Source organism: Acanthochromis polyacanthus, chromosome 10 (genome assembly GCF_021347895.1).
Source record: "Acanthochromis polyacanthus isolate Apoly-LR-REF ecotype Palm Island chromosome 10, KAUST_Apoly_ChrSc, whole genome shotgun sequence".
Taxonomy (NCBI): domain Eukaryota; kingdom Metazoa; phylum Chordata; class Actinopteri; family Pomacentridae; genus Acanthochromis; species Acanthochromis polyacanthus.
Genome location: NC_067122.1, coordinates 13,309,676 through 13,323,032, shown reverse-complemented (window position 1 = coordinate 13,323,032; position 13,357 = coordinate 13,309,676). Strand labels below are relative to the sequence as shown.

At 38.9% G+C, this 13,357-nt stretch overlaps 1 protein-coding gene across 6 annotated transcripts in view; it reads right to left on the bottom strand.

Moving 5' to 3' along the window:
* The window catches only part of diaph2 (diaphanous-related formin 2), a 388,183-nt gene that overhangs the window by 363,358 nt on the left and 11,468 nt on the right, over positions 1-13,357 (bottom strand). For 5 of the 6 annotated variants that reach the window (XM_051954583.1, XM_051954588.1, XM_051954587.1 and 2 more), the window contains exons 3-5: positions 10,262-10,294; positions 8,973-9,149; positions 1,345-1,449 (exon numbers count right to left, since the gene is read on the bottom strand). In XM_051954583.1, the coding sequence (XP_051810543.1) occupies positions 1,345-1,449; positions 8,973-9,149; positions 10,262-10,294 (315 nt within the window). The remainder of the gene's footprint in view (positions 1-1,344; positions 1,450-8,972; positions 9,150-10,261; positions 10,295-13,357) is intronic. The other variant, XM_051954586.1, reaches the window with a different exon arrangement.

Genomic DNA, 13,357 nt, shown 5'->3' with positions numbered 1-13,357 from the left:
GAAGGCAGGACATGAATTTGGTTTTAAGACAGCAGTCAGTTTATTTTATTAAAGACAAAGGAAAATATCTGTTATTTCCAAAAAAAAATGAAAATGGTTCATTAAGGCTCCAGAATCAATTTACACAGTTTAGGCAGTTTAATATTTTTAAAGTAAAATATAAAACAAATTCTAATATGTAATTTATTGTTGTAGCAATCCCAAATATGCTCTTAGATAGTAAAATAAAGTGTAGTTCTGTGCATAGTGTCTCTTATTCCAAAGGGGATTTGGTAGCTAGGGTATGCACTGACACATCACTAAGATTCAACCATCCTCCTCGAGTTCTATTAAATGTGATAGCAGGGTGCTGACAGACGTCACATTTTGTCCTCTGTCCTTTGACTACACGGATTACGTTATTCTACTGAATAAAATATCAGTTCTCACACAGCATAATGGGCCCTGTGAGGAATTCAATCATCTCGGATAATCATCATTATCAATAATGCCAGTTAATTACCATAACAATGAGGAAAGTAATAAATGATGATGTCAAGGGAGAGCTACCAGGTTCAGGAAACAATGAGGATAGACACCACCTTTTTTCTTCTGAAGGGATATGAATTTCACCTCACAAAGTTAATAAAAACTTCAAAAAAGGATACATGAATGTATCATACATTTATGGATTTCCACAAACATTGGTTTGATTGCCGATTCCCATGAAGAATCAACTCTTGACTAAATTATAAGAATGTAGAAGAGGCAACATAATTTGAATTTGTATTACTAATTTCAGTACAAAACAACCGGGAAAAAGTCCTGCAAAGTTGCTCTGCTAAGCCTTCAGAGCAAACAAAGCTGTAGGATGAATACAGGATTGTCACTGGCCAAAAAACATTTATATTCTTTCACACTTGAGCTGAACCAAGAGGTTGACTGAACTGTAAACTTGAAAACCAAATAGTGAGGCAAGACACCGCCACCACTGGGCATAATTCACATGCAAGTACACAACTGGACAACCGACAATTTTCATGCAAGCAAATGACTGGACAAGCACTGACCATCCACCTAGCATTGAGTGAGTGAGTGACTACAATTTTAATCCGGTAGATTTGGCGGTGTAAACAAATGAAGAAAACAAATCAAATCTGCAATCAAAGATGTGGGTCTCAGGCATGAAGGGTGGAGAAAGGCAACAGAAGAAAGAGTGCGCAAGAACGGATGACAAAGCAAGCTATTAAACAGAGCATCAGGCTACGCTCCGGAAAGTCATGTGGAGCGTCATGATATTTCAGCAACTGTACAGTACGATACCGTATATAAAGATAAAACAGTTGGTTTTACTCTCGCACTTACAGATTTGGCAGTAGCTGAGATGTACTGGACCACCATCTCACGCTTGGTGCTCAAGTCCTTTCCACGCAGAGGGGCTTTGCGCTCTTCATTCAAGTTCATGTCCTCCTAAATACACAGACAGCAAAATGTAAAGTTAGGAAATAGTAAAGACCGAGTACTAACCAAAATGAGGCAAACAGTTTTAAGCAGAGTGCATAGCAATTGTATGAAAATACTTAAAATGTGAATTGAAACCAAGTTTGGGTTACAAAATGAATCATTTATTTTCACAACATGCAAACAGAATATGAGGCAAAAAGCGTTGTGTGAAACAGAAGTCAATCCCAAGTATACACATAGCACATACCTAATTTTAGTGGCCAAACAGTGGTACACTTAAACCTAACTGGCAATATCAAAATAAGCGCATCTCAAAACCTCAAACTTTGAACTAGGCTATTTACAGTACGACAGTTTCATGAGTAAGAAGAAACATTTTAGACCGACCAATAATTATAGTTCCATTTCCACTACAACCCTTTTATATCAGATCCTGTCCTTCTATGGCCGAATAAATGTCTTTTCTATCTCTGTTTCTTTGTTAAGTCACAGTGTACAGCAGCAGAAAATAAAGGCAGTAATAATTAGTCCTTGAAACGAAAGTAGCAAGGCTGCGGCAATAAAAACTGTACACCCCAACTCCGAACAGGAGAACAAAATCAAACAACACTGCGTCTATTGAGGCCATGCAATCACATCAGATAGGCTGGATAGGCAGTATCTGAGTGTTATTGGGAGTATTATCTTCATGCTACTTTAATTCTGCATCACAAAAGAGGTCTTTCATGTGAGAGACATCAGGGCATAGAGCGAAGGCCGGACAGAGCACTAAAAGCTAGGGAATGACATGATGATTAGAATGGAGGGGGATGTTTATCAGAAGCACTCTCTCACAAAGAGACGGCTAGAATGAACAGAATGAAAAAACATTCTCCTCAGGGTTTTAGGATAGTGAATCTAAAGTTGTGGAGGCATGCTGCCCTCTGCTGGGAAGCAAAGAAAACCCCGTGTCTTTTGGTACGGTTGATCTGATTTGGCTGCAGTCCACCTCCATCCAATTCAGAGTAAAATTCACTTAATAAATTAAGTATATGGCTTCTAAATAAGAACACTATCGTAGAGAGGTTTAAATATCTAACCACAAGTAATCTGATTCAAACGGTTTAGCTTCATTTCTCAGTGAAGCATGGGCAGGAATCCCATCCAGGGGCACTGTGACCTAAATTCCTTCAACTACATTTCCTCTAGTAAATACCCTCTGAGCTAGAAGAAAAAAACATTAACATCTTTTGTAAAACAGGCAAGGGGGAAAAAAAGCAGTTGAAACTTTTACAATTGGCAGATTTTTTCACCCAAGGAAAGCAGCAGGGTTTTTTAATTAATCTTTGAACCCTACTAATTTATCTGCTTAATTGGCATTCAATAAAGGAGGCAAAAAGTGGCAGGGTGAATGCATTGTAGGAGGGGTAGCGGGAGTGGGCCTGCGGGACGCTTGTCAGGGGGCAAACTGGAGGAATGAGCCCTCCATGTTTCGCCTCCAAAATGATTAACTCTCTTTTATTAATTATACCCTCACAGGCTACATAAAAAAAAGTCTCAAGATATCACGACTATGTTGCTGGTAGAACTGAAATGAGAAGATTTGAGCTGATATCAACGACACTGGAGTGACAAAGAAATCTCTACAAGAGCTTCTTGTCTCATGGTGGACTGCTAAGAATTTCCTAATAGCAATCAGTTTGTATTTGCTGTGCTCATGCCAGAAACAATCTCATTCTGCAACACTTTGCAAATCAAACATCAGTATTCTTGTTCATTCCTGCAGAGACAGATTCCATTGTACATGTACGGCATATACAGTCCAGTCCAGAATTCGCAGGACAGTGGCATATTGATTTTACTCTTTTGGTTCACTATTCTAGCAGACTAGACTTTACATGGGAAAAAAAATGGCTGAGGTTTTTGAGCTAAATTCTAGCTTTAAGGCTGAGCTCGTTCACATCCCTATTGGTAAGCAGACTCATGGCCCTTTATAAACTACATCCATCCCAGGTTTTGGGAAAACACAGCAGAATGTTCATCCTAAATACAGCCAAATTAACCAATGACATTTTAACAGTGTAATGCTCTTGACTGGCCAGTCACCTTAATCCAACTGAGCAGGTGTTTGACTCACTAAAGACCAGTCCCCAAACAAGTAATAAGTGAAGATGGCTGAACTACAGGTCTGGCAGCACCTCACCAGGGAAAATAGCAAGCATCTGCTGAAGTCTGTGGATTGTACATTTCAGGCAGTCGTTAACTGCAGCACATTTGCAGCTAATTATTACAATTTTTAAATTCTTACATATTTTCACATTTAAGTTTCTGATATGACCTATAAGCTGTATTCAGCTGCACTCAACAAAAATATAAGCGCAGCACTTTTGTCTTTGCTCCCATTTTTTATGAGATGAACTCAAAGACCTAAAACTTTTTCCACATACACAATATCACCATTTCTCTCAAATATTCTTCATAAATCTGTCTAAATCTGTGATAGTGAGCACTTCTCCTTTGCTGAGATAATATCCATCCCACCTCACAGGCCCATTGTTGTGCCATACATCCAAGAACATCACCTCATGTTGCAGCAGGATAATGCATGGCCCCATGCTGCAAGGATCTGTATACAATTCTTGGAAGCTGAAAACGTCCCAGTTCTTGCATGGCCAGCATACTCACCAGCATGTTTGGGATGCTCTGGATTGGCGTATACCACAGCGTGTACCAGTTCCCGCCAATATCCAGCAACTTCGCACAGCCATTGAAACAAAACTGCACCTTTCAGAGTGGCCTTTAATTGTGGGCAGTCTAAGGCACACCTGTGCATTAATCATGGTGTCTAATCAGCATCTTGATATGGCACAACAATGGGCCTGTGAGGTGGGATGGATATTATCTCAGCAAAGGAGAAGTGCTCACTATCACAGATTTAGACAGATTTGTGAACAATATTTGAGAGAAATGGTGATATTGTGTATGTAGAAAACGTTTTCGATCTTTGAGTTCATCTCATAAAAAATGGGAGCAAAAACAAAAGTGTTGCGTTTATATTTTTGTTGAGTGTATATATTAAAAAATGGTACAATTTCTGCACAGTTCATCTGGTTTGCATGTAAGCATCTTTAAATTAGGGTGGGAGCTTTCAATTAGTGACTGTTACATTTCATATCAAATTTGCTTTTGTACAGTGAAAACAAAAAATATTTATATGCCACTGTCCTGATAAGTACCTAACATCTACATTACATGCACAGCACATCGCACTATGTGCTTGAAATGAAGAACAACAATTCATGGGTACCATCAAATGAATCTGAGGCTGAAAGCGGGTACTCTTCAGGGAAAATGGATCTAAGAAAAGTAGACGAAGTAAAAAAAAAATGTTTTGCTTCAGCTGTGACAAATCAATTATTTTGTCCACTACCCTCAAGTCTGATCCATGAGTGTGTAAGGGCACATGCAGTAATTCTCCTGTGGGCTGGTTTTAATGTCCTGGTGCAGAGTGGAACTGCTGAGGGATCACATAGGAGCTTAATACTAGGAGTGTTCATCCTGACAATGGCACACACAGAGGCACATAAAACCTCAAACTAGCCACAGCAGCACTGCAATGTGACATTCCTCTTTCGCCGGTCCTCTGTCTCTGCAAGCACCTCGATACCACTCCCCATTCTCTAGAAAAATTGGTGCAGGAATCAAATTAGTTCAATCAATCCAAGGTAAGGATGGCCTGCTCTTGCAGGTTTTCATGCTGCCAGACAAGTAACAGCATCATCCAGGTGATAATTCCATAACTGCTAATGGCCACATAAACACAGGGGACTTAAAGTGTCAATATGCAACAACTACTGAGACAAGTTCACACCTTCAGGATCACAAATCGAACTCCACTACACGCCACCTCTCTGCTGTTTTGTGATGATCATTTCTACAGACAGCTTATAATGAAAAGGGACTGTGATAAGTCTAGGTTTAGCGTAACGCTTTCACAGCTTACTGACGGCTAAAGGACTTAGTTTACATGTCATTTTTTTTGTGCTACTCTGTTCTTAGGTTTAACCTCTCAGATTGGAGTTTGCATCTGCAATACAGCTGTCTCCTTAGTGAGATGCAAATACCGGACATTTCATCAGCGGATTTACTGCTGCGCATTTTGATGAGTCCCTGAACTCTGGCTGTGCACATCTTTGGAAATTCTGTGACAAAACACACATAGTAAAAGACATAAACTACACCCTTCTTAAGGCAGTGCTGAAAGCAAATGTTTTTTCATGCATTTTAACTTTCCCCATGCGCCTATGAATATACTCCTGCTCTCAATGTTGGCTTCAAAAATTCTAGAAAGAGTTCATTTGGTTTTCCTTGCCACTGTTTGAGTGCTTCTTCCTGTATTTTACCAGATCCCTTTGATGACCTTTCAGTAATAGACTATGTGCTATTTACACTATGAGATACACACAGCGCAATGTGTGAACCACTTTCCTAAGAAAAAATATTTTTACTTTCTCCTAGTCATTAATGCACAGTAGGTGGTCTCACTAATATGGCATGGGTCAGCCCTACATTTGAGGCCAGCACGACATCTAAGGCTGCAAAACGTAGCACCATAATAACAATCAATAACTGAATGGGTGTAAAGACAAAGAGAGCAACTAAAATGTATGTGTGTATGACATGAAAGGAAATGATGAGAAAAGACAGATGCTGAAGAGAAGCTACAAGCATCAAAAGAAACTACCCACCACGTTTATTTCTGTATTTGCTGCATCAAAGCAGAAAAGTTTACAGTCCATGAACGTAAATAGAGATGGCTCTAAAAGTGCATAAGTAAATAACCCTTTTCTTTTCGATTTCATTACTGTAATTATACTTCCCAACCCAAAGTGTCAAGGCCTGTCAAATGTCAGACTAGCAAACATGTCTTCTGTGTCGTCTGTCACTGAGCAAATTGAAGCCTGGGTTTAATGTCACGCTGCTGTGAGCACAAACATAGTAATTGAGAGGTGAACTGAGTGACAGGGATGAGCACCCAGGCAAGAAAACACTGAGCAGTAGCCTGATGAAAACCAGGAGCACTGGTCGCATTTCTGTGGCCCTGGCAATAAAGACCATTGTATGAGAAAAAAGGAAAGGCAGGCACCGTACCACACACACACACACACTCAGAGACATTATCCACAATAGTACACACAACCTATGCAATGAAGCCAGAGTAATTCAGCTCCTCACTTCAAAGAGATGGGCTGAAAGCTTTTTGTTAGATTTCAGTCCTGCAGTACATAAGGCCAAAAATGCATTTCAATGGAGAAAATCACAAGTGTGACAGCGCTTTGACCCCACAGATGAGTGCAAAGTGAATTTCAAAGTTTGGTGGGCTTCTGACAGCGGCCAAGGGAATACGTAGGTGGAGCCGGCCTTCACAGAAGCTTAACATCTGAATGTAAAATGGATTTATCTTTACTACAGATGCAGTAAAGAAAACTTTGATGATTTTAAATATGTTTGTAATTGGCCACAAATCCCATCAAAAGACAAAAAACAACAGTGAACTTAACATAAGAATTGGCTATGTGTCCAAAGCCTTATTAAGTTTATGCATTTGTGCCACAGAGCTTCATTGTTGTCCAAAAACACACCACAGAGCCACACTGTTTATTGACATGCTTCCTCGCTGTGAAAAATATGGGCACTATAGTTCCTCCACCAAGACAGAGGTTTGTTTTTAGTGCTGTTTGTTTTTGTTTGTTTATCTACCAGCAAGATTACACAAACATTAATCAGGTGCATTTCATGAAAACAGGTGGAGAGGTGGAGCTTGACCAAAGGATGAACCCATTACAAATTGGAGCAAATCTACATTTTTTTTTTAAACTTAGAGATAGGGCATAGGTCTTAGTATAGCACTAGGAATGTTCTCCTAGTTTATTTAGGAATGGCTTTGCAGACTAAGATTGGCGACAACGTTCATGACCTTTGGAGAGTCATTCCTGTAAGGTAGGGGTCAAACGGCCACACCAGTTCTGTTTACACTGCTTCACTTACTTGTTGGGCTACTTTTCACAATCTGTTGACTGTGGACGAAAACTCCTGGGGAAATTCAGAATTTAAGGGACAGAGTCTGATCAATACAACAAGCTTGAATGCATGTTCTACACATGAAATTGTCCGATGTGATGGATTGGTTTGGGTCGCAGTATTGAGAAGCAGAAAAACAACAGAGACTCGCGGACTGTTAAGGGCTAAGGGCAGCAGCTGACACTAATGTTACGCTGTCAACAGATAGCAAGGCTCTGAGCAGATTATAGATTCTGCAGTTAATCTGACATTTTGAAAACTGTACTGCTGGAGCTGTAAGTTTGGAGCGACAAGGATGAAGTTTCATGAGTTAAACTCACCAGGCCAACTTATCAACACAACCAAGGCCCAAAGTGTTGGACACCTTGTTCAGGCTGGACAAAACAAACTGACAGCATAATCCAGGATCCAAAAGGACAAAGTGGATAATCATGTGATCCTGACCCCTTTGGGTACAGTGAACTTCAGTTTCATGACACAAACATGTCACCAAATGCAACGCTGTGGCTCAGTGATGCATATTTTAGGTTGGACAACAATTGAGTTCTACGGCACAGAGGAAGAAGCCTAATAAAGCTTTAGATATACAGACGAAATGTCTCTGTCAGTTTCAGCCTCTTCGTGTGGATTTGTGTGTTGCAGCACTGTGCATACTAGAAAAATGAAACTTCAAAATAAATTTGTCAATTTATTACACATTTTGAAATTCAGGTTAGGGTCAGTCTTCAGAGGACTGTCATATGTCACCATTGGGAGTCACCTACACCACTTGATATGATGCTACAGCATACATAGTTCTAGCTGTGTGTTCCATCCACAAAGTATTGATTTGCAGGGCCCTAACCTGCACAGTATGGGCATCACTTCACAAACCTCGGCTACTACATCAGGGGTTTTCAATCTTAGAATTTGTGCTATGAAGTTCTGATGAAACAGTTAAATGGGATCTCTACAAACCTACAGATGAAATTCTGCCCTGCTTCTCATCACAGTTCTGTGTAGTCCTGCTGGTTTCAGATCTAAAGTTGTTTGTTTTCTTAACTCGTTAAGTTACAAGAACAGTAACAAAAGTTCAAATCTGAACAAATCTCTTAATTGACCTATTTTGAACCATAAAACAGCAAACTTCCCCAATTTATTGGGTAAACAATTGAAAGATGTTGCATTAAATACAATATAAAAGCAATAATTTCATTATCATGCTGTTTCATATGCCTCATCTCATCAGCAGTAAAAGAAGGATGCATGAGTAGCAAAATATTGAAATAAAAATGTTTGTCAAACTTTAGTTTCTGTTTTGTATAACTACCAAACAAGCAGACGGTCTGTTTTAGAATTCATTTCAGATTTCATCATAAAATTCTCAGTATCTATTACTCTGTGGTATAAGCAGAAGCAGTACAACTGTTGTAGAGTGCTCCAGGTGACCCTATGCAAGGGAAACATCGCAAGAAAAACACAAAGCTTACCATCATCTTCTCAAAGAGGTCAATAATTTCCTTCTCCGAGAGATTCATGGATCGGTCATCAAAAAGGGGCTGAGGAACAGGCAGCTCGGTTTGGGTAGAGAGGGGATCTGTTGGGTGTTGTATAAGGGGCTTCTCCTTCTTCGTCCCTGTTTTCCTGAAACTGGTGATACGATCACGCTGAAAGAAAACACAGTGTTTGACATATTTAAATATTGCACTGCTAATGATCCTTTCTGTGTCTTGCAAGTGTCTTAAAGATACTGTGTTCACCACATATTACAGTAAAGACACAATACAAAAATGCTGGAGAGAGCACATTTATTTCTCTTAGTACAGAACATGAAACTAATCAGAATTTACTTACCATTAAACTCATGGGATTACCTGGTCTGTTCTTCAAATAATTTTCACATACAGTACCTACTTAAGCTTGCTGTGTGAGTAACAAGTTTCCTTGTTATATTCATCACTTGACACCGCTGTGATGAATTCTGTACAGTGAAGTTCAGTGTGAAATTAGAAAAAGTACAAGAACCGCATGCAACCAGACACTGTTAGTTGAATTTAGTAAAATGGAAGGGAGACGACGTGCTGGATGAATGAGCATATTATACATAAATGAAATGGAAAGACACACATATATATGACAGACATGATGTCACTACTGTCAGTAACATGAAATATTACTGTATGGATCAAACATACTGTTTGTTACACAGATTTCTGCAAGCTGCAAAGACATGTTGGCTGGTTATACAAAAAATAATGCAGCACTATCTAAGCTTTTAAGTGTCAAAGTGAGGCTATTTGTTAACTAAGAGTATTAAAAAAGCCCAAGGCAAAAACATCTAATCAAAAATGCTACTGATAATCACACACTAAATGATCTATGAGCTGCTTACAAAAGTCTAAATGCTATGGGCTAAGTTCTGTTCATAATGAAAAATTTAGGCCAACAGACCTTGGTGGTGCTAACTAACAGCACCATGAAAAATCATCTTTTATTTACACAGCTTTATAGCGTGGTACCAAAACCAGTAAGTGAGACGGATTAAAGTTCATTCCTTTATTTGTTACTGCACAGTAATATAATTTCACACTGTACTGCAAAACTGCATGTATCCCATCTTTACACGTTCATGTTTAATTAAAATATTCATTTAAATCATTTGTTTTTGTCATATTTGATCCATCCACATATTTCAGTTCAAAGTCTCATGCAGTCAGGACAAAACATGAGATGACGCAAAGTAAAACGAGTCACACCAAAATTAAACCGAGCGCCTTACCATATCATCAGCCAAAGTTTTTATGTGTATGTTCTGTTGGAGGGAGGGCACAGTGTGAAAAACAAGATCCAACAGAAAATGACAATACCGGAAAAAGCACAGTATGCGTCCCATCTGAAGTGTTGTCACATGTACAGTGTCCTCTGGATACTTTCTCGTTTTCCTAATTCTAAGCAAATTAAATTTCCACTAACTCTTGTATACATTAGAGAAGACATAAAACATATATGCTAAATGTTTTCAAACAACAGCTAGAATTAGCTTATTCTCATGATCCGTTTTTTTTTTTTTTTATCCAGTGATAGTACGAGTAAATCCAGGATGTTGTACATGTGTAGGATGTGACAATACTGATAACAATGATCCCAAATAATAGGCTAAATGTAAACATGTGTATGTGTTCAAGGTTGAGCATCACCAAGACACATACATTAAACACACATAGCAAAGAAATACATAAAATGAGACCTGTCATGAAGCACTTATAATCCCACAACCACACCACTTTATAATATCCACTGAAAACATGCAAGTTAGTGCTGCTGGTTGGTTTTGTATATTTCAAAAACACAACATGTTCTCAATGCATTGTGTTACAGACTGGCACAGTTAAAAACCATTGCTTCTACCTGCTCAGGGACTGCATATGGAAATTAGCTAGCAGCTAAATCTGGTACAATACATCCCCTTTTCTATGAGATTAATGTTTGCGTGCATGGTCCCTGACAAATAAATTATTAAACTAAACTAATTTTTTTTTTTTTTTTGCTATAGCACATGTTCTAAAGAGCATCTTTTGTTGTGACAGTGGCCCGAAAAATTAAAACCACAACTTCTCCTAATGCAGATGTTCATCTTCGTCTCAGACACAATAAGGCAGCCTACAGCCAAGGGCTTGTGGCTCGGCAAGGGACAGCCATTTGAAACACACCTCAAATGGGAAGCAGTAGCAACACTGCCATATGCTGTGGTGCTAGGCTGTAAAGTACTAATGAGTAGGGAGATGTGGGGTAGTGATGGCCATAAAGCCTGCCTCCAGCCGCGGATGTCTCCACTATTCTAATCAGGAAACCACTGATGCTGGGGCGAGCAAACAGATTGGCTCTAACCTGCACCTCCCTCTGTGTATCTTCATCAGCTGTCGCTCTGGGCAACAATGAGCAGACACTCAAACTGCCATATCCATCACTAGTTTTGTCGGCAACAACTGATCAACAGTTGGGGGAAAAAAAAGCTATAAACCACAGAAAACAAAACCTCAGCCTCTATGTGCAGGCTTCATGTGTTGCCCAGGTTGTTATTTGAAGTCAAGATAACAAATATGGCATTTGCATCATGCATTATGCATAGAGGGTGCTGTGTGGGATGTCCAGGTAGTTATCTTACTGTCACTCATTTCCTTTAATATAGCTTCAGCACTCCACGCAATGTCTGTGATAGTAAGAATGTGACCTGAGCAACAACTTTTCCCATTTCTAACTCAGAGCAATGTGTCATTAAGCCCAGCATTCTCTAACAGTCTAAAACTGCGTGAAACAATAGCTAATTTTCAAATGGAGTACTTAAACATTTTCTAATCAATTTAACAACAATCAAACCACTGTTTGGTTAATTGCCTTGACTTGAGGGCCTTTCCTTGCCCATTATCTTGGCAACATCGCAACATTGCAATTTAACATCTAACAATTAAGCTTGCATGTCCTCTGGGCTTCTCTCGCTTATTAAAGTAAACTTTTTCATCATAATAAATGTTTATTACCAAACACATATTTCTCTAAATAACCTAATCAAATTAGCTCTGGGTCCCTCCTTAATCAAATATGATTATGACTCCATGCAGATCTTTAAAAATGAAAACACAAAGCAATATCCCACAACTTGAGAGCCAATTTGGGGACACAAAACCATATCAGTATGCATATTTCACACAATAACTTTTGAAATTGATATTACAAACTACAATTAATGCTAGTATTCCATTAACTCATAAAGAGACATATCCTTCCTACAACTGCTCTTAGTTGTATAACAAAATGTCACCAAGTGGCACATGAAATAAATTTTCATCCAAGACGGACAAAAGACCTGTTTTGTTTCAAACTGGCTATAATTGCAGAGCTTTTAAATAGCAACACTTGTTATACTCAACTAATTTAACTAGGCCATCTGTATGATGTCATTTTAATTCACTCACTGGAACTATCACTATAAAGTCAGTGACTACGATGCCTCTCTAAAACGAGTTTAGAAGGAAATTAGGTTTTACTTTAATTAGTTCTAATAACAACAAAGGATTACTGGGACCTAGACACTGTTATCAGTGCTGCTGACAGTTTTTGGCAACTTCATGAAACTACCTTGTGTCCCTGTTTAATCGACTGTACTGTTTAGCCACAGGCTACAAGGTGTTAGCAACACGCACACTTGTCTTTCACTGCGACAAAGAAATCCACGTTTCCTCTGGGGGGAAAATAGATAGCAGAACTGGAAGAAACTAAGGAAAAGTGCAAATTTTATAATTAGCCTCATATGCTGGCAAGTAAACTTAAATCGCTCAGCAGTCCAGTCTACCAGAAAATCTGGATTCCCATTTGATGTTCATTCATTTAATAAACAGTTTGTTGCCTGTTCTGAGAGTACCAATTATCAATGTCCTTAACTAGCATTTAAAAATTCCACATATTTCAGTGGAATAAAGCACATCTTGTTGTGGCAGACACTAACAATTCAAAGCAACAGGACAGTGCTGAAGAGATCTTACAGACACAGTTCAAAACAAGACAATATACTGTACTAGTAACTCATTACAAGCGGACACTGGAGAGCTGTTAGACACAGAAGCAGTATAAAACTTGCCATCTGCACTGCACAACAACAAGACAAGGAATAAAAAGCAACTAGTAAAATGAATGGCCAACATTTCTTCACCCCACATAGCGACAAGCATGCAGTTTGCCTTTGTAACACTGTTGTTGCTTAAAATAATAATATACTGTGCTTATACATACAAAATCTTGATTTATGTCCAAGTGAGAAATTAAATAAGTGTTGATGCACACGTTGCAAAATGATTGTGAACCTGCTTACACAGGAACT